Here is a 19,044-nt window from a genome sequence, read left to right on the forward strand (position 1 = left end):
AAACAGGAAGCACTCCCTCTGTGTTTGGATGGTTATTCCGCTCACATCAACACTGGCTGCTTTCAGATCAAGTCTCCACGGTTTATATACAGTTTGGGCATTTACATAAATATATATATGTGTGTGTGTGTTGTGTTTTCTTTTGTCGCTCTGTGAACCTGAAGCCAGAATTAAAGAGAAATATCGCAGGAACTGGTCGGATCTGCCCAGCACGGTGAGTAATCCTGTTTCACCCCCCTCATTTTACACCAAGTCATGCTTTTATCTGCTCAGAGGAGCCGGAATATATTGTTAATATATAATTTTAATATTGTTGTTGTGAGTTTACTTTTTTTTTGCGTAATGTTGCTTTGTTTCTAAGTTTAGGACGAACGACTGAGAACACGAGTTTCTGTAACACCTAAACACAACAGCTGCATTCACTGGTCCACGATAAATGTCTGTAAAATCAGATGCTGGTTTTAAAAGTCATTTAAGTTGCGCTGTGTGGCTATTTATTTATTTATTTTTTTGGCATTTTAACTTTCATTCCACTTGCTTTCTCTTTGCAGTTTAATTATTTTTACTCTTGAAGTAGCATCTCCACGCTTTATAAATACCCCAATATAAGAAATATAAATGAATAAACAGCATGAATCAGCTGCTCTCCCTGAACTTCTGCTGCATCTGGTGCTCTCACAGGTCGAATAAAGATATCTTGGGAAAAGATATAACATTAACACAAGATGTCATCACTGCTGTCAGGTGAAGAACATCACTATGAATCATGACCGTGTACAAATGTTCAGAAGGAAACTAGACAAGTTGACTTTGTCAGGTAAGTGACATGAGAAGAAAGCAGTGAGGCCACTGTGGCTCATGTGTGTCAGTTTAATGTGGATGTTGTGTGTCCTTTTTGTTGTGTCTTCAGATTACCACGGTCTGAACAGTCCAGGTCTCACGTGCTATTTGAACAGTGTGCTCCAGGTTCTGTTTATGACTGAAGACTTCCGCAGCGCAATAAAAAGGTGTGTAAAGTCACATACATTCTTTTTAAACTCTGTCTTTGAATTTTCAAACAAAACATTTAAAGTGAAAATTAGAGGAATGCTCTTATTTCAGTTTCTAACATGTTCGAGGAGTAGTTTTTTGGAGCTAGAGCATCTCCAAAGCTCACTAATGAGCAAAAGTCCGATCTCAGGCAAGAAATATTTCAGCACAAATATCTTTTCTGTTCCTTTGAAACACAACAAAAAAAGCACAATGATACAATAAACCATCAACCCAGAGAAGGCTAACACGTTGTCGTATTTAATCATGTCAGATGATCAGCCGCTCCTTCGTTGATTGTGTTTGATAGAGTCACATCGGTTTCTCACTGTGCCTCAGATGCTGCACAGCAGATTCAACAACCATGGACAGACTCCTGGAAAATCTGTTTGCTGCCTTAAATAGGTGTTCAGCCAGAACACACAGCTTTATAAAAACTCTGGGGATCACAGATGGTGAGTTGACACTTGAGACGTGTTAAAGCCCTGCACTCAGAAACACAGAATATGAATGTTTATTCATGGGAATCACTTTGTTTCATTCAGCTTATGAGCAGCGTGATGCTGCTGAGTATTTTGAGAAGATCCTCTGTCTCACCAGTCCAGAGGCGTCAAAGGTTGGAGCCATTTCATTTTGAAAGATTCACTCTAATAAAACTTGTCGTAGACCTCTTAATTTTGCTTTTATTTTCCAAAAAAAAATGGGTAAAAAAAAATGTTGCACAGTGGAAAATTCTCAGTGTTTGATTTAACTTTAAACAGCCTCTGCTGAAGGTCTGCTGTACATTGGTGTGTAGATATTCAAGGGCGAGCTGCATCATAAAACCACGTGTGTCGAGTGTAAGAAGAGGAACGACTCCCGGACCTCTTTTTGGGTTCTGCCTCTAGCAATGGAAAACTCAAGTCGTCAGACCTACAGCGTGGTATTTAACAAAATCAGAGTTGGTCAGTGTTTTATACTGAGGGAGAACAGAACACGCAGGGTTCATTGATTATATAACGCTTACAGGAAAGAGGGTTGAAGACTTTCTTCAGGAAAGAGCAAGTCTGTGGGGATAACAAGATTTATTGCGACAGGTGCAGTAAAAAGCAAGATGCAGACATTGTGAGTGATAAATTCGATGGTTATTAGATTACAGGTGACTTTGTGACTGTCTTGTTAACACAGATGTTTTCTCAATGGGATGTAGGACTGTGAGATGACCCAAACGCCACCAATCCTGACTCTTCTGCTGAAGAGGTTCACCTTCGACTTCAGATGGAAGCGCTATGTGAAGCTTCACTGCAAAGTTGATGTGCCACAAACTGTACACATGGAGGTATTTATTCACATGTGTATATGTCACTTAACTGGGAATAATGCTGCAATGTAACATTTCTGGAAAAAGGGTTTTGTTTAATTCCTCTCTCTTCAGAATTGCAGCTATGACCTCTACGCCTTAGTCAACCACTTTGGCGACCTTTCAGGAGGTCATTATACCGCAGAAATCAAATCTTTCGAAACGGGAGAGTGGTATCACTTCAATGATGACGATGTTGAGAGGGTGAGCAGGCTCATTTCCTCTCTCAGTCCAGTGTCACAAATCATCTCCCAGTGAAACACACAACATAAAGCTGAAGCATTTAGTCTTCTGTGATATTTCCTTTCTACAGATCAGACAGCCTCCGTTTGGAACTGGAAACTCTTCTGTGAGGTAAATATTACCTTCCTTTTGGAAACAGTCATTTTCTGACTGCTCACTATGTCCAAACGCTTTTCACATCAATGTCATGCCTTAAAGAGAAGAGGCCCCAAATGCAGACAACTCAAAGGGGTAGCAGGGATAGATGGGGACTGGAATACACAGATGAAAGACGGGAGATAAAACAATCACAAGACGCAAGGGAAGTAGTTACACAATAAAACAGGAGATGAACAAAAGCCCCAACACGAGGAATCAGCATGTTCCAAAAATGAAAAAATAAAATGTTCACGCCTACAAACTTTTCTGAGGTGATATAAGATACAATCAAGCTGAAGCTTCAGTCTTGAGTGATGCAGCTGGGATTTTATATGCTTTGCTCAGAGCAAGTGTTTTTCCTGCTTTAACCATTTTTCCTCTCAAACCAGGTCCCGCACAGTGTACCTCCTCATGTACCGGAAGAGTAAGCAAATTCTCTTTACCTCTTATACTTTGGTTATATTTAACTCTTGGCCCTCTGAATGTTTTCTCTAATCTATTACTCGAATGAATTGCAGTTTAAAACCCATCTGCTATTCGTCTTCATTAATAGCAACCTCCCTTCTTCCTCTGCAAAGGGAAAACAGATTCTGTAAGAAGGGATGAAGTGGACCAGGACGATCAACATGCACCATTTGACACTGAGGCTGAAGGAGGATGTGGTGAGATGACGGATGAAAGTGGCAGCGGCGGGGAAAACTTGAATGGGGACATGTTCAAAATGAGCAACAGTGACAGCAATCAACAGAAAAACTGTGATTCCCTAAAGAAAAGACTAAATCCACGTGGTATCACCTGGGACTGCACAGATCAGGACAACATCGCTGTCATGGCTGGAACAAAAAGTCAATCTGAAACTGAAGGTGTGAGAAATACAAAGGTTGTAGCAGCAGCAGAGGAAAGCAGGAGTATTAGACAGAGGACGGAGCCTGCCGTCTGTGTAAATGCAGCTGAGTCTGGAAGGTCATTTCAAGTTTCCTCCAATTGTTGCTCTCCCTCTTCAGCTCAAGTCTGCACAGGAGCTTCACACAGTAACTGCAGACTGAATGAACCCAGCAGAAGCAGAAATTTGAAAAACCAGCAGCCACCTGCGACTGCCGGCGAAGACAGGACACGGCAAACCACACAAACTGTGACTAAGGGAGTAGAAAGTAGAGTGAGGAAGACAAAAAACTGTAAAAGAGTTGAGGAGACAGCGAAAAGAGTGCCATGGAGGTAATTACCGTATTTTGCAGACCATAAGGTGCAACATATAATACTGATGTGTTATTAAGATCAAATCATTTATTTATTTTTTTAGATCATAAAGTGGAAAAAAAATGTTTGTATGAGTTTGAGTATAAAATTTCTTTCCCAGGTGTAAGACAGTGATCAGATTTGTTATTTAGACCTGAGGATGGTGCTACAGCTCAGTCTGAGCCTTTGATCAGGTGTCAGACGTCTTGTATTTAAAACAAAAATACCTGATAGAGGTGTGGTGATCAATAATTAACCATCACTGAGCAGAGGTCAGCTCTGAAGAAAAATGGTGCATCATCCAACAACCCAAAAAAGAGATGAGATATTTTTTTAAATCTCTAAAAATGGAGCCGAAGATGTATTGGCAGGATTTAAACGTTTTCCATATTTTAATCAACAAAGGCTGCACTTTGCAATCTTGCCAAAAAAGCCCGAGGGGCCACAAAGCCACACTAAACAAAACTTTTTTTTTTTTTTTTGTTCCTTTCAGTTTATTCGCTCTTACTGTAAGTCACATGGTTTCAGATCCAGGGCTTGTATTCCCCCTCTACATGTTATGTACTTCTTAAATGCTGCTGTCAGATTGGGTTTGTTTCTTAGTTTTATCAATAGTGATTAATGGTTTACTTTGATTACACTTTCAAATATGCACACAAGAGAGAAAACACAAGAAACTTGTGCGACAAAAAAAAAAAAAAAATGGACCAGACTCAGTGATTACCTTCTTAGCAACAAACTTTCGCCCTGCTCTATGTGCCCTACACATATTATACAGACCCTGGTCCAGGTAGGGGGTATGAAAGTACAGAGGGTGCAGGAGGTGGACTAACCGCATGGTGTCAAAGAGGCACAAACACAAAGACGACTATCAGAATTATATTCGTGATATTTCACGGCAGATTTAAAGCAGGTTAACTGCTCTGGTCAGTGGTATTAGCAAAGCTTTATTAAAATAACACTGGAAAATAGGAAAACAAGGAGTAACTTCCATTAAAGAAGCAACACACATTTAAACAAATGTAATAAATCTGGAAATTACGATTTCTCACTATTGGCATTTTAATAACACTTTATCATCTATGGAGAAGATATCTATGAAAAAATTTGATTTCAGATCTTCAAATTCAGAAAATATAGCAATGGTGCATTTAAATTACACAAGGAACTGATGCGTCAAAAGAAATCCACTCAGTGTTCCCATTATTTCTTCTTCCAGTTCGGTATAGAGGTCTGTCTAGGAGCCACACCACAGGAGCTCACCTCCAAATAATCATTTCTCAGACAATCCCTCGCCAGCTTAAGACACACAAAACAAAACTCCACCTTACACCGGGGGCAGATGATGGTCTTACAGTGTTTTCTGCTGTGCTGCACCAGTGTGCCACAGGTGGGGCAGGCACGGATGCTGGGGCAGCCGGTGATTCCTCTCATAGACTCAAAGACGATATCTGGACAGTTTTGCAGTGTTTTCAGCGATTCGTTGCTGCAGCCATCATTTTCACAGCGGTCCGATCGTGGAGCTGGACCCTTCCACGTCCTCAAACACTGCCAGCAGAATTTGTAGGTCCGTGCTTTGACAAGTGGGCATGCTTTGCAGCTGACCCTCAGATCAGAGGCATTTTTTCGCACCACATGAGATTTGCATTGAGGACACTGAAGAGAAACAGAAACGGTGTCTATTTTTTATCAAAAGAGCAAAAAGGGTAACAAACTTCCAGATACAATGAGAAAATATTCTACTTTCAATAATACACTTACTGATGCAGTATCCTTTTTAGTATTTAAAGCCAGGGTTCTTTCAAAGTATGTTTTTTCTGCAGGTGTCAGAAGAGCCATTTTACAAACCTCTGCGTAAGGCCACTCCACAGTGCAGCCACTTTGGCCACATGTGAATCTGCTCTCCCCCTGAATCAAAACATGGAAACGGACGTTGAACACAAGAAACTGAACACTGCAAAATCTGACGTCATAACAGGAGCAGTCATTCTTTAAGGGATGATGGGTCTGGACCTGGTTTTATGGGTCCAAGACTTGCACCTCTGGGTGACTGAATCAATGCAACCCTGCAGGCTGACCACCATATTTGCTAAGATATTATATTAAAATGTATACATTCCCTGATTATAGGTTTCATAATAGATTATCATGATTTCATACAGCTTTATGGAATCATATATTTTACTTAGATGGTCTAAGAAAAATGTATTGAAACAACATGACCGACATGAAATTCCACATGCTCATAGTTCCTCTTAATAATTTTAAACATGCACAGCTTTGTATGTAAGTCTACATATAATTAGCATATTGACAGCTTGGTGTTGTATATGCATATATTTTACTAATCTGTGCAGATGTTTGCATGAAAATCCTTTGCAGGATAAATGTGATGATTAAACTCCTACCTGGTCCAGTAACCTGCGACACCAGTTGGTCAGAGACGTCGGAGTGACAGCATGTCCGCAGGACATCAACGCTCTGGGAGACGTGAAACCTTCACACAAAACTGTGAGGAGCACAGAAACACTGTCACACACAGACACACACAACCTGACAGCAGGTACAGTCTGATCCTCGCTCACTCACAGTCCATCTCGTCCTCTCTGTCCACAAAGCGAAGTGTTGAGTCTCTGGGGTCGTAACATTTCTCAGGCGGACTCTGCTGCAGATCAGCAGGAAGGTTTAAGCCCAGAGAATATTGTCTTAAAACATTAAACCGAACAAACATCTCTGCTGCTGTTGTGTGTCCTCTTGTTTGTCCTGCTCTGAAATGTGTTTTACTTTCATTTTGCAGCAGCAAGACCTCAGATGGGTGTAGATTAGAGCACAGCGCCAAAGACTGTGCACAGGATAGAATTGTTGTGAAACCCTCTACTAAAGTTATACTTAAAACATATTTGTGAGGAAATGCCTCTGAGATAAATAATGTATTTATAAATTTTGAATTTGAAAGTTCAAGTCAGGTCAACAAACCAGAGATGGAAACTACAAAAATAAGAAGGCTTAAACCAAGAACACATTCATTTATGCCATTTATTTCAATTTGTGACACTGAACCAGAAAATATATCAAAGAGTCACGTTCATCTGTTTTAATCAAAACAGTGAAATCGGAACTTTGCTTGAAGGCTGCAACTTCTAATTTGTCAAGAGGCAACCTAAAAAAATCAACAACAATGTCCCCTGGGGGATTTCCAAACATGTCTGATGTGTCACAGTCAACTGCACCAGCATTGTTTCACATTGCTTTCAGTTTCTTAGTTGTTACTGGAAGTCACCAATTTCAGAGCAGGAGGCCGGAATTCCCCCTCCAGACATTATTTATTTACTTTTTAAATGCTGCTGACGAAAATGGGTTTATTTCCTACTTCATGGATTAATGGCATGTTTTACTTTATTTTTTATGATTGCACAGTTTCAAATATGCACAGAATTATATTCTACTTTAAAAAAATATGCCAAAAATGAATAGTTTCACAGCAGTTTTGATAAAACAAACAGGATTAAAGCAGATTAACTGATCTGGTCTCACTCCAAACACTGCTGCTGAAACATCAGGTACTTTCCTGCTTTCATTTTAACAACACACAGCCGGTAACACATGCATTTGTACTTTAAAAAAAATCACCCAACAAAATAAGAAGTTAGTTTTCACTGAGAAATAAGGGTCAACAGAAAAACTATCAGAATTAACATTTTTACAGCCTGTAACAATATTATTCATCAGACACCACTGTGCAGCAATTAAATATCAGATCTTCAAAACCAGAGAAGATTGTACAATTATCAGCGATGGTGAATTTAAGATCACATAAAGAAATGGACTTAGTGTTCCCGTTATTTCTTCTTCCACTCCGGTATAGAGGTCTGTCTTGGAGCCACACCACGGGAGCAGTTCTCTGTATAAACATTTTCCCGACAATCCCTCGCCAGCTTAAGACACACAAAACAAAACTTCACCTTACACCGGGGGCAGACGATGGTCTTACAGTGTTTTCTGCTGTGCTGCACCAGTGTGCCACAGGTGGGGCAGGCACGGATGCTGGGGCAGCCGGTGATTCCTCTCACAGACTCAAAGACGATATCTGGACAGTTTTGCAGTGTTTTCAGCGATTCGTTGCTGCAGCCATCATTTTCACAGCGGTCCGATCGTGGAGCTGGACCCTTCCACGTCCTCAAACACTGCCAGCAGAATTTGTAGGTCCGTCCTTCAATAAGTGGGCATGCTTTGCAGCTGACCCTCAGATCAGAGGCATTTTTTCGCACCACATGAGATTTGCATTGAGGACACTGAAGAGAAACAGAAACGGTGTCTATTTTTTATCAAAAGAGCAAAAAGGGTAACAAACTTCCAGATACAATGAGAAGATATTCCACTTTCAATAATACACTTACTGATGCAGTATCCTTTTTAGTATTGAAAGCCAGGGTTCTTTCAAAGTATGTTTTTTCTGCAGGTGTCAGAAGAGCCATTTTACAAACCTCTGCGTAAGGCCACTCCACAGTGCAGCCACTTTGGCCACATGTGAATCTGCTCTCCCCCTGAATCAAAACATGGAAACGGACGTTGAACACAAGAAACTGAACACTGCAAAATCTGACGTTATAACAGGAGCAGTCATTCTTTAAGGGATGATGGGTCTGGACTTTAACCATTCATCTAACAGTTAAAGAAACACATCGTCTTTTCAAAACATTTCTAGAGTGTATAGAAAATGTATTGAATTTATCATCATGGCCTAAAATCCCACATGCTTATAGTTTTACTTGATATTTTTAAATATACATATCTAACTTTGCACGTCAGCCTACACGTAATCAACATATTTGCCAGATTGCAGGAGCCATTTCATTGATTGTATTTGGATGTTGTTGTAGTTCCTACATGTCACAGTAGGTGGAAGGAGCAGGATGTGGCAGAGGCTGATAAATAGGAAGTCCTGATCACGGACAAGTGTGTTGACCACCAAAAGAAAGCACAGTTTTCTGACTTACATGATTTATTTCACCTTCAAGTCACCAGATAGACTGTAAACCTACATATCTGTGGGCCGGATGTGTTGATGCATATTATGATTACACTTAATCATATTCATGTTTTATTCTTATCTGTGCAGGAGTTTGACAGCTTGCATGAAAAGCCTTTGCAGGATAAATGTGATGATTAAACTCCTACCTGGTCCAGTAACCTGCGACACCAGTTGGTCAGAGACGTCGGAGTGACAGCATGTCCGCAGGACATCAACGCTCTGGGAGACGTGAAACCTTCACACAAAACTGTGAGGAGCACAGAAACACTGTCACACACAGACACACACAACCTGACAGCAGGTACAGTCTGATCCTCGCTCACTCACAGTCCATCTCGTCCTCTCTGTCCACAAAGCGAAGTGTTGAGTCTCTGGGGTCGTAACATTTCTCAGGCGGACTCTGCTGCAGATCAGCAGGACGTTTTAAGCCCAGAGAATATTGTCTTAAAATATCATTAAACCGAACAAACATCTCTGCTGCTGTTGTTTCCTGCTCTGCTCTGTGTCTTTCTGTCAGTCACGTGATTTTTTTTTAATCTACAAGACGTCACGTCGATCGAGGATCCAGGAAAGTACCGTGAAGTGCACACAGAATTTTATTTAACCTTCCAAAAAAAAAAAAAAAAAAAAAAAAAAACTTTAATTGCTTTGTTGCTCTGAGATTGTTTAACTGTTTTATGAATTTAACAACTTTAATCTGGAGTCCGCATGACTTTCCTATCCTTATTCTTCTTATTATTATTGTTATGATTTTATTTCTGAACCCAAAGTCAGATTATAGCAGTTATTATAGCATTTTATTTAAGACTATATCTACTAATGAATGTTTTCTCAACGTCAAAACTAAGTCAGTTTACTTCAATGAGTTGTGTTCCAGTGATTTTGTGTTTTACAAAACAAACTTTCCCGAGTTTGAAACAAAACTTCACACCTCAGCAAACTTATTTTGGCAGGTGTAATTTCTTACTGTGTGAAACTGAAAAACCAACACAACGAGTAGCACGATGCTGTTTCAAGTAATTTAAATATCAAAAACAATATTTATGAAGAACCAAAACCAAAAGTTCAGACCAGGGCAACAAACCACACACTGAAACAACAATAACAGCCTAATACTTAATACAAGCTTAATACAAGAATACAATTCTCTTATTCGTTTCTGTTTGTGACAATGTAGCAGATAATAAAACAAATATTCATGTTTATCTATTGTGATAAAACACGACTGTGACATTCAACCTTTTCGCTAAAGATCAAATATTTTAATGAATAAACTTTATTGGACTGAAAGCTTATCAAATTACCAGCACACTAATTTGATTGTGCCTTTTTTATTGTGTCATGTTAGGACAACACACACTTGTGCTTAACTGTCACATTTGACAAACCAGGTTTACATTATTACAAGCGTTTAAAGTTAACTTGGTGTGGAAACATTTCACTGGTTTTATCATAAATTATTTAAATATAATATAATGTCTTTTGGATTTAATGCCATGTCTGGTTTGTATTTTCACTTTCTCTTTGTGCTTCTACAAGAAATCAGGTGACTGTTGTGTTACATTTATAATCAGCAGTGCATGAATTCCCTGTTTATATTTTCATTTTATTGAGCAGTATTGTGCTATTGAAAGCAAGCTGAATATTTTCTTTTCTGTGAATCTCTTTGATTTCTCTTTCAGTGTAATATAATAAACAGGAAGCAGAGATGTATAAGGAAAACATGCATTCATGTCTTGTTGGGGGGGACATAATGAAACATTTCTTCAGGGTATGAGGCAAAATGCTGTTGAGATACAGTTGAAGTCAGTGCAGGAAAAAGGAATGCATGTGAGAGTGTTTTAAAAAGTGCTATTTGGAAAAGTACTGTTTACCATTGTTACTGATAAGAGACCTCAGTCATGTGCACACACTGCCGGATTGAAAGGTGATTTCCATCTCAAACACTGAAGATGCTTCTTATTGGCTGTTAAAAGAAAACGAAAGTGATTTCTTTTTTTTGTCTCTATAAAAAAGATTTTCTCCTTCCATTTTGCAGTATACACATCACATCGAGGAGCTTAACACACCAACAAACCAGAAAAATGGGTCGGGGAGAGTCAGTCCAATTTCTCACACCTACAGGTCAGAAACATTTTCTCAATGTGGACAACTTCGCAGTCATGACTGGACGGGATTTGACAGAGACAGCAAAGAAGGGGATTCCAGGTAAAACACTCAAAATAATTAATTGAACATACTAAGAACCAAAACCTCACATTAGTATCAATCATAAATGTAGCTATGGATTGAAATCAATGCGAACTTCATTGTGTTGTTTCATTATTGCAATAACAACAACAAGATATCTTGTAAAAAGACCACAGTGCTGCATGTAGCCATCTCACACACTTAGACATATCCAGTACTTAATAACCTCCAGTGTAAAGTAGAGTCACCTGTACAGACCTGAGCATGTGATTAGACCATGAAGACTTAATTATTCATCAGAATCTGTAAGCAACACCAATAATAACAGACCTCACTGTCATTCATTGCAGTAATTTTATGTATGAATATTTATCTATTGTGCAAGAACCACACATAGCTTGACTCTCTCTGTCCTCTGTCTGCCTACGTAGGACTGAATCCGAATGTGCGGCCCACTATCAATGGCAAGACCCTGGAAAATGACACCCCCATGTCTAAACTTGGCATCTTTGGCAAACCTGTTATCCACTTGGTGTTCAAGGTGCATGGAGGGTAGACGAAGAGCAGCAGAGACAGTTGTCACCACTGCATCGTCTTCGTCCTCATCATCGTCCTCATCATCGTCTTCATCATCGTTCTTCCAGATACTTTCATGCAATTTTGTTTCCTGCATTCATCACTCTCTTTTTCTTAATTGTATATCATACTAAGTGATAATAGCTAAAACGCATGAATGAAGAATTTTTTGAAAGCTGATTTTGTCCCAGTGATGAATGTCTACCCATTATCTATAATCCACCATGTAAAATACTGAGCAAACATTTACAGCTTTCTGTGGATGATTGTGGCGGCTCTGAGCTCAACCCGTCCAAACCTCTCACTCTCAACTGATCAATCACATTCTCACATAGAAAATGGTAGTTTGCTGAAATGTTAGAAGTCTTTAAATTTGTGTGTGTGTGTGTGTGTATAGTCTGAAAATAAATATGGTTGGCGTTGAACTTAATATGTGTGGATAAATTAATAATGTACTGACATCAAATAAACTTTGTAACTTTTCATTGCAAAGGAATCTTTATTAAAGCCATTATTAATTATTACATTTTAGTAGACTACAATATTATTGCATAATATGTCAGACATGATTAATTCCTACATGAACAAATAGGCCCATAAGACAACATTCAAGGCTTCTTGAAGCACGACAGAGGAAGTGAATGTGTCTCTCCTTAGTCTCTGTGCCACACGGGTATGGAGGTCTGTCTGGGAGCCACACCAGCACTGCAGGGGATGAAGTAAGAGCTTGTCTTCAGGCACTCAGGAGTGAGCTTCAGACACACAAAACAGAACTCGACCTGACAGCGAGTACAGATGACGTTCTTGCAGCCAGTTCTGTCGTGCTCCACCCGCTGACCGCAGGTGGGACAGGCCCGGATGGAGGGGCACTTGTCGACCCCCTGCACCTGAGGGAGAGCAGTGTCCTTGCAGTTCTTCAGGAGCTCCAGGTCATGGTTGGTGCAGCTGTCGTTGTCGCACCGGTCGGAGCGTGGAGCTGGGCCTTTCCACGGCTTCAGACACTGCCAGCAGAACTCATACTTCTGCTTCTTATCCGATGTGCAGATGAAGCAATGCACATTGAGGTTTGTGAGGTCCTCTCTCTCCAGATAGGTCTTGCACCCAGGACACTGCCGGAAAGGGATGATTTGACACCTCAGAGAACTTCCTTAAGAACAGCTGCGACGCAGTCCAGCAAATAAACTGGGGCACTGCAGTTTTTCTTTAACAAAAGTGCATTTCTGAATTTAGTTAGTTAGTCTCACAGTTAGACTCACAGATTTGAATTCACAGTACTCTGTAGCAGCCAGACGGGCGATAGTCTCCTCAAAGTGCTGCATCTCTTCAACTGTCAGCACGGCCAGCCTGCGCACCTCAATGTAAGACCATTCAGCATCACACTTCTGCAGGGTGCCCTCTATTAAAGCCGGGCACTTAAATTTGTACTGGCCCTGAAATAAAAGTACAGATGTCAGTCAAGGATCCAGTGGAGTTGAGCGTCCTCTGTGTTGTTTTTTTGTTGACCACTTGGGGGAAGTAGAAACAAACAGCAGTTCTGAAGCAACATGATTTGTTTTTTTTATTTAATTGGTGTTTTATTTTTATTTTAGTGTCCACGTGACAAAAGGTAAATATTCACTCTCTAGTCTCAGCTCTTGGTTTCATCCAACAAAATGGGACTCTGCAGCTGATCAAGCCTCCTTTGTGTGTGTGATGGACAGTACCTGATCCAGGAGGCTGCGACACCAGCCGGTCAGGGACTCCGGGGTGACGGCGTGGCCGCAGGACATCTCTGCCCGGAGACTCAAGTCCCCTTCTTCCGGAGCTGAGGGGGACAATTACAGGAGCAGACCGTGAACGCGACATCCCAAACACACAACCTCTTGTGTGTCAACAAAGTGACATTTCAGGCTTTTTGTTCATTTATCTGGCACTGATTTATAGGCTGGTTTAATTCTTACGCAGTGGATCCAGGTCATCTGGTCTGTTGACAAATTTCAGAGTCGTGTCTTTGGGGTCGTATCTTTTCTCCACTTCAACCCGTGTGGTCATTTTGTTTCAGCTCAGCTCGGATGATCGCACAGAAACACGGACTTCTGTTGAAGCACTGGCTGCTGTGCCAGTTTCACCGACCTCGACTTGATTTGTTTTTGGTTTCTGTCCCGATTTACAAGAAGTCACGTGAATGCAGCACGACAGGTTTGGCCTGTGGGGGTTCACATTTAACTATTTATTAAGCACGCTGATTATAAATGTGAATCGCCAAAAGTGTCCTGATTTATGACAGTAATTCATTCTGTTATTATAATAGGAAATAATAATGGTACACATAGATCTTTGTGACACACAAAAAAACACTTGAGACTGTTTTGGATGCTGTTTTTGACGACATTAGGAGGAAATAGGTTGCAAGATAATAAACATAATAGTTGAGAAATGAAAGTGAAAGCATCCTCAGTCCTGCCATGTGGCCTGAATAACACACAGCCAAAGAGGGCAAAGCAGTGGAGCCAGCAGCAAGCAAAAGACAACACAGCATGGGCAAGATCTACCAAGTGATGGTCCATGGAATGAGGGGGGAGAAGCTGGTCATTGACCTGTGTAACACTGAGGAGCAGATGAAGAGCATGACTGTGCTGCAGCTGAAGAGTAAGATAGCCGAGAAGCTCCCGATCCCGGAAGGTAAACAGTAGATTGTAATGTTATTGAATGTAACACTGCCAGCAGAAATGTACGTCTTTGCCATGAGAAAAACGGTAACCTTGAAATGTTTTCAACTTGATCTTAACTTCAGGGAATTTCCCAGAAGCTGTAACAATTCTCTGATAAATACTGCATTTTAATTATTAGCTACGAAAGTGTTTTTTTAAGTGTTAACAGAAAAAGTATGCATGATTCAAAATGACTTCAGTGTTCATTTAAAAATTTGAGCGATCATTCTATGAATTTTCTTCTTGTTTTTTATACACACAACTTTATGAGGTCACGGGTGTCCAGCTATGGAGTATAAACACAATAACTGAATGACTCAGATTCTGTGTGTGCTTGTACAGGAGAAGAGACTCTGCGGCTGATCTTCACAGACAAGGCTCTGGATGACGACTCCACTAAACTGTCTGACTATGGAATCCAGCATTTGTCCGTCATCCACATGGTGATAAGGGTTCCTGGAGGGCTGATGATTTGACAGACACCATCTCTTCTAACCAACACTGCAACTGTTACTTCTTTATGAATGTTCATGACACTTTTTGTTAATTAAATTAAAAGAGAGCTTCTGGTCACATGCTTATCAAATGTTCAAGGGCTTACACTGGATTCTTTTACCGTAATCATCTGTTTTACTGTTTTTATAGAATAAAAACCATAAAAAATTTAAACAACATTTAATTACTATTGACAGTCACCCACAGAATGAAATAACACCATCTTTTACTAATTATTTGCATTTCTTTTGATTTAAATCTCTTAACGCCCTCCACTGACCAGCTGCCACTCGTTGTTACACAATAAAATGATGTTCTCTGTAATATGTCTCCTTTGATTCATTCTGCAGCCGCTGATGATGTAAAAGCTGCATTGACAGGGTCTGGAATTAGAGCGGAAAAAGGAGGGGGCTTAATAATGTTTTCTGACAAGCAGAGGACAACGATCTCTGACTGATCATCAGAAACCTCCAGGGACTATCGTGACCTACACCAAAAAGAGGAACAGAGCTGAAACCATAAATAAATCATTCCCTTAAAATTGTGGGATTGTTTTGATTTTAAATCATGTTAAGGTGAAGTATTCAGCATGCCAACAACAGGCTGTGTCTTTTTCTATGCAGGACTCATTTTAACATATAAAAATTAATTACCTATCTGAGGTATGTTTTCATAAATAGACACATAATACAAATAGGACATTACTTATTACTTTGTTTCTACATAATATTGGACAACCTGCAACAGAAATGTCTCTTTTGGAGCGTTTGGTTTGTTTTAAAACTCCTATATATGTATTTATTTTACAATCTTAGAACAGGACTAAATTTCCTTCAGAGTCATTAGAGCCATTTGTTTTTTTTCGACACTCCCTGAATGCAGCATTTCAGGAAGCACAACAGCTGGTAGTAAATGAAAGCGAAAATACTCAGATGTTTGGAGTTCAGCAGGCGAGATTAATACAGTAAATGTGAGTCGATGATAAACAGAGAATAGTTTTGAAATAATCTGCAGGATTGTCCTGAAAGTTTGAGCCTACAGTCGTCAGTCAAACGGATCTCTGGAAACCAGGATGACTCAGAATGGTCGACATCATCTCAGCTGTATTTCCAACCATCTAGGTGAGACACATGTGCTGTCGGGTTGAGACATTTCTGTAGTTTAAATGTGTTTTAAGCACCTCTCTCCTCCCAGCAGGAAATGCAGAGTACCATGGCTTGTCAAACCAAGGAGCAACATGTTACCTGAACAGTGTGCTGCAGCTGTTGTACATGACCAAAGACTTCAGAGAGGCTCTGTTCAGGTTGGTGACAAACCCAACTGCATGACAAATAATCTTTAGTAAATGTCTTAACCTCAAACTAGTGTTGTGGTGAACCTTTATCTTAATCTTGTTTAGATGCACGGCTGAAACATCTGGCACTGAGTTTGATCATGACCTTAAAAACCTGTTTGGTATATTGGAAAACCAAACAACAAGACCCTCCTTTGATATCACAAGAAAGCTGGGCATCAACAATTGTACGGTACCAGTTTCATGTTGAAGCAGCTAACCACCTTTGGTTAGGTTAATTTGAATCGTTCCCATGAAATAAAGACAGATTCATATTTTAAAATATCTTTTAATTCACATATGTATCCTGTGTTTCTCCAAAGATTCACAAGTGGGGGACATCAGTAAAGCTTTAGGGCTGCTGAAAATGTGAACAGAGACAGAGAGGATCTGAAATGTTTAATAATCCACAGTTGGTGTGTTTTGTTTAGCTCGTTACAGACCAGAAGTCAATATGATATGAAAACTGAACACTTTATTTTATTTTATTTTTGGTCTTTGATTTTAACATGCAAATCCTGATTTTCTGCTCTGTTCAGTGCAAAAACAGCAAGATGCTGCCGAGTACTTGGAGAAGATTTTATCTCTGACCAGTTCTGAAGCTTCACAGGTAAACACATTGTCAGTATTGAAAGGAATTAGCTAGTTGAGCTCCTGTTTATTACTGTCTGTATTTTTGTGTCTCCAGATCTTCCATGGTAAGCTGGAACACAAGACTTTGTGTGATACTTGTTGCACAGAGAAAAACACAGACGAGTATTTTTGGCATCTTTCCCTTGAACTGTTTGATTGCTACAGAAAACCCTACAGCGTGGTAAGGATCTCACAACTTCTCAATAGTTTTGTATCACTATCGACTAAAGATAGACCATTTTTGGATATTATGATGTTAATGAACGGCATGAAGAAGAAATGTTCACCTCAGTGAGCCGTATTTGATAAAGACAGTTTACACTGAATATTTTAAACCCACTAAACTGGAAGTTTGTGACCGAGCTGTCTATTCGTGATACATTACTCTTTAACAATATTCCTCTGAATGAGGACTGTAAGGTTTAATGTTAGTCGGATTCAGTTGACATGAGTGCATTTCTTTAGGAGGATGGCATTGAGGAGTACTTCAGTGTCTCCAAATACAGCGGAGAAAATCAGATGTACTGTGACCAGTGTGATGCCAAATCTGATGCTGCTGCCGTGAGTAGAGGAAACATTGTTTGTTATTCGTGAAGTGATTCTGAAATAATGAAAACATTAAGCGTTGGGGACTCCTTTGTTTCAGAAATATGTAATAAAGGACCATCCTGAGGTTTTGATGCTGCTGCTGAAGAGGTTTAACTTTGACTACAACAACATGACCTACGTCAAAAACAACTGTGATGTGGCTGTTCCCTGCACACTACAGATCCCAGAGGTAAGTACACTTTATATTTCAGTATCACTTCTTTATTTCTCAGCCCTATTCCTGTTATTGGTTGAGTTGTTTTGTTGATGTTTTTTTTTTGGCAAACAGGGTCAGACATATGAACTGTATGCAGTTGTGGATCACGTGGGTGATCTTAAATGTGGACATTACACTGCAACAATTAAATCCCAGGACAATGACAGATGGTACAACTTCAATGATGACTGTGTCAAAATGGTATGGTTGATCACTTCAACTACAGCCTGAATGTAGTTATCACTTTATCTGATTATTTATTTATAATATAATGCTTCATAATTATTTTCATAAACAGCTTGATTTCCAACTACCAGCGGATAGCACTAGTGTGTAAGTTTCAGTCCTACTTTTCATACTCGCTATACATATTTTATTTCTTAATTGCATCAGTTTAATCGTAGCCAGATGGATAACACACCACAAAAGCATGTTGGAACATGTTGTCTGTAACACCTTGCTGTATGCTCTAAACTGCAGGTGGCCAAGCTAAGATCAGAAATGCTCCTCACTCCACCGTGTTGCTGTGATTGAAAATTGTTTGATGTTTCATTTCACATTCCTCCCACTAGATCCAATTATGCTTATCTTCTATTTTACAGAAAGAGGAAAAGTAAGCGACATATACATTTTATGCTAAATTACATATAGTGTGAATGATTGCATGTAACGGCTTGGCATTTTACTTGAATTAATTTGGCTCCTACTTTCTAGCTCATGCAGAAGATAACTGTGCTCAAGTCAGAAGTGGAAGTTCTGTGCTTCCTACCAGTGATGAAGAAGCTGAGGAGATCAGAGAGAAAGAGGGCGATGAGACAGTAGAGATGGCTGACGATGGTGCAGAGGCTGTTTTCACTGGCACAGATGAAGAAAGAGGAACAACGGACATGGTCGGAGTTGCATCTGCAGACCTGAGGTTGTCACCTGACCTCATCTGTAATTTAGAGTATCAGAACAACAGAGCTGCTGTTGAGCAGAGAATGTCATACTCACATCAGGACTGGAATGAGAAAAACAGTGACTTGCATGATCTGGATGTTGGCACCGAAAAACAGGAACAAGATGAGGGTAAAACTAGGAGCAGTGGTGAGAGGAAAGAGGAAAAAAGGTTGTTCACAAAATATGACCTCTACTGTGAGAGCTTAATGCCTTCATATGGTTGTGGTAGCAAACGCAGCATGAGATAGGATGATCAGTGGGGTCAACAGGGAGGCAGTACCAGGTCAAATAATAAAAAAAAACAGGGGCGTGGGGGATGTTGAGGAAGACGAAGAATGGTATGTACTTAAATAATAACCATAATGT

At 39.9% G+C, this 19,044-nt stretch overlaps 6 protein-coding genes across 8 annotated transcripts; 3 read left to right on the forward strand and 3 right to left on the reverse strand.

Moving 5' to 3' along the window:
- Positions 1-14: 14 nt before the first annotated feature.
- On the forward strand, positions 15-12,268 carry LOC115058737 (ubiquitin carboxyl-terminal hydrolase 47-like). The gene is made up of 16 exons (XM_029526219.1): positions 15-214; positions 682-817; positions 911-1,007; positions 1,369-1,484; positions 1,575-1,645; positions 1,826-1,951; positions 2,038-2,133; positions 2,219-2,347; positions 2,444-2,572; positions 2,682-2,722; positions 3,139-3,173; positions 3,328-3,964; positions 6,368-6,496; positions 9,105-9,266; positions 11,056-11,225; positions 11,639-12,268. Exons 2-13 carry the CDS (start codon positions 760-762, stop codon positions 6,438-6,440), a joined length of 1,608 nt encoding a protein of 535 aa, XP_029382079.1. The 5' UTR covers positions 15-214; positions 682-759; the 3' UTR covers positions 6,441-6,496; positions 9,105-9,266; positions 11,056-11,225; positions 11,639-12,268.
- Positions 4,452-6,743, reverse strand: LOC115058740 (probable E3 ubiquitin-protein ligase ARI7). The gene is made up of 4 exons (XM_029526221.1): positions 6,575-6,743; positions 6,394-6,494; positions 5,747-5,893; positions 4,452-5,641 (listed from the first exon to the last, which is right to left on the reverse strand). The coding sequence occupies exons 1-4, from the start codon at positions 6,714-6,716 to the stop codon at positions 5,189-5,191; spliced, it is 843 nt and encodes a 280-aa protein (XP_029382081.1). The 5' UTR covers positions 6,717-6,743; the 3' UTR covers positions 4,452-5,188.
- Positions 7,008-9,522, reverse strand: LOC115058738 (uncharacterized). Its single transcript, XM_029526220.1, has 4 exons — positions 9,345-9,522; positions 9,164-9,264; positions 8,383-8,529; positions 7,008-8,277 (listed from the first exon to the last, which is right to left on the reverse strand). The coding sequence occupies exons 1-4, from the start codon at positions 9,487-9,489 to the stop codon at positions 7,825-7,827; spliced, it is 846 nt and encodes a 281-aa protein (XP_029382080.1). The 5' UTR covers positions 9,490-9,522; the 3' UTR covers positions 7,008-7,824.
- On the reverse strand, positions 12,259-13,916 carry LOC115058741 (probable E3 ubiquitin-protein ligase ARI5). The gene is made up of 4 exons (XM_029526222.1): positions 13,724-13,916; positions 13,487-13,587; positions 13,040-13,213; positions 12,259-12,892 (listed from the first exon to the last, which is right to left on the reverse strand). The coding sequence occupies exons 1-4, from the start codon at positions 13,812-13,814 to the stop codon at positions 12,437-12,439; spliced, it is 822 nt and encodes a 273-aa protein (XP_029382082.1). The 5' UTR covers positions 13,815-13,916; the 3' UTR covers positions 12,259-12,436.
- LOC115058742 (polyubiquitin) lies at positions 13,680-15,292 on the forward strand. Its single transcript, XM_029526223.1, has 2 exons — positions 13,680-14,444; positions 14,816-15,292. Exons 1-2 carry the CDS (start codon positions 14,300-14,302, stop codon positions 14,947-14,949), a joined length of 279 nt encoding a protein of 92 aa, XP_029382083.1. The 5' UTR covers positions 13,680-14,299; the 3' UTR covers positions 14,950-15,292.
- Positions 15,293-15,865: 573 nt separating this feature from the next.
- Positions 15,866-19,001, forward strand: LOC115059006 (ubiquitin carboxyl-terminal hydrolase 35-like). 3 transcript variants are annotated; one of them, XR_003842144.1, is made up of 11 exons: positions 15,866-16,089; positions 16,163-16,271; positions 16,368-16,489; positions 16,841-16,911; positions 16,990-17,115; positions 17,400-17,495; positions 17,581-17,712; positions 17,812-17,940; positions 18,038-18,072; positions 18,220-18,352; positions 18,454-18,561. XR_003842144.1 is itself a non-coding variant. In XM_029526589.1 (11 exons), exons 1-11 carry the CDS (start codon positions 16,041-16,043, stop codon positions 18,924-18,926), a joined length of 1,383 nt encoding a protein of 460 aa, XP_029382449.1. In that variant the 5' UTR covers positions 15,869-16,040; the 3' UTR covers positions 18,927-19,001. The 3 variants fall into 3 exon arrangements, 2 of the variants coding, with proteins under 2 accessions (XP_029382449.1, XP_029382450.1); XM_029526589.1 differs by having other exon boundaries at positions 15,869-16,089; positions 18,312-18,352; positions 18,454-19,001; XM_029526590.1 differs by having other exon boundaries at positions 15,869-16,089; positions 16,166-16,271; positions 18,312-18,352; positions 18,454-19,001.
- The last annotated feature ends 43 nt before the right edge of the window (positions 19,002-19,044 follow it).

This window comes from Echeneis naucrates, chromosome 18, assembly GCF_900963305.1.
Source record: "Echeneis naucrates chromosome 18, fEcheNa1.1, whole genome shotgun sequence".
In the NCBI taxonomy this organism is placed as follows: domain Eukaryota; kingdom Metazoa; phylum Chordata; class Actinopteri; order Carangiformes; family Echeneidae; genus Echeneis; species Echeneis naucrates.

What these genes read in the sequence shown, in the direction of transcription:
- LOC115058742 (XM_029526223.1), top strand. Translation starts at nt 14,300, where the DNA reads ATGGGCAAGATCTACCAAGTGATGGTCCATGGAATGAGGGGGGAGAAG. An exon ending in GAAGCTCCCGATCCCGGAAG is followed by an intron (nt 14,445 to 14,815) that starts GTAAACAGTAGA and finishes GTGCTTGTACAG; the next exon opens with GAGAAGAGACTCTGCGGCTG.
- LOC115058740 (XM_029526221.1), bottom strand. Translation starts at nt 6,716, where the DNA reads ATGTTTGTTCGGTTTAATGTTTTAAGACAATATTCTCTGGGCTTAAAC. An exon ending in GTCGCAGGTTACTGGACCAG is followed by an intron (nt 5,894 to 6,393) that starts GTAGGAGTTTAA and finishes GTTTTGATTCAG; the next exon opens with GGGGAGAGCAGATTCACATG. An exon ending in CTAAAAAGGATACTGCATCA is followed by an intron (nt 5,642 to 5,746) that starts GTAAGTGTATTA and finishes GTTTCTCTTCAG; the next exon opens with TGTCCTCAATGCAAATCTCA.
- LOC115058738 (XM_029526220.1), bottom strand. Translation starts at nt 9,489, where the DNA reads ATGTTTGTTCGGTTTAATGATATTTTAAGACAATATTCTCTGGGCTTA. An exon ending in CAGAGAGGACGAGATGGACT is followed by an intron (nt 9,265 to 9,344) that starts GTGAGTGAGCGA and finishes TGCTCCTCACAG; the next exon opens with TTTTGTGTGAAGGTTTCACG. An exon ending in GTCGCAGGTTACTGGACCAG is followed by an intron (nt 8,530 to 9,163) that starts GTAGGAGTTTAA and finishes GTTTTGATTCAG; the next exon opens with GGGGAGAGCAGATTCACATG.
- LOC115058737 (XM_029526219.1), top strand. Translation starts at nt 760, where the DNA reads ATGAATCATGACCGTGTACAAATGTTCAGAAGGAAACTAGACAAGTTG. An exon ending in AGACAAGTTGACTTTGTCAG is followed by an intron (nt 818 to 910) that starts GTAAGTGACATG and finishes TTGTGTCTTCAG; the next exon opens with ATTACCACGGTCTGAACAGT. An exon ending in CACAAACTGTACACATGGAG is followed by an intron (nt 2,348 to 2,443) that starts GTATTTATTCAC and finishes CTCTCTCTTCAG; the next exon opens with AATTGCAGCTATGACCTCTA.
- LOC115058741 (XM_029526222.1), bottom strand. Translation starts at nt 13,814, where the DNA reads ATGACCACACGGGTTGAAGTGGAGAAAAGATACGACCCCAAAGACACG. An exon ending in AGATGACCTGGATCCACTGC is followed by an intron (nt 13,588 to 13,723) that starts GTAAGAATTAAA and finishes TGTCCCCCTCAG; the next exon opens with CTCCGGAAGAAGGGGACTTG. An exon ending in GTCGCAGCCTCCTGGATCAG is followed by an intron (nt 13,214 to 13,486) that starts GTACTGTCCATC and finishes CTTTTATTTCAG; the next exon opens with GGCCAGTACAAATTTAAGTG.
- LOC115059006 (XM_029526589.1), top strand. Translation starts at nt 16,041, where the DNA reads ATGACTCAGAATGGTCGACATCATCTCAGCTGTATTTCCAACCATCTA. An exon ending in CTGTATTTCCAACCATCTAG is followed by an intron (nt 16,090 to 16,162) that starts GTGAGACACATG and finishes CTCTCCTCCCAG; the next exon opens with CAGGAAATGCAGAGTACCAT. An exon ending in CCAGCGGATAGCACTAGTGT is followed by an intron (nt 18,073 to 18,311) that starts GTAAGTTTCAGT and finishes TCCTCCCACTAG; the next exon opens with ATCCAATTATGCTTATCTTC.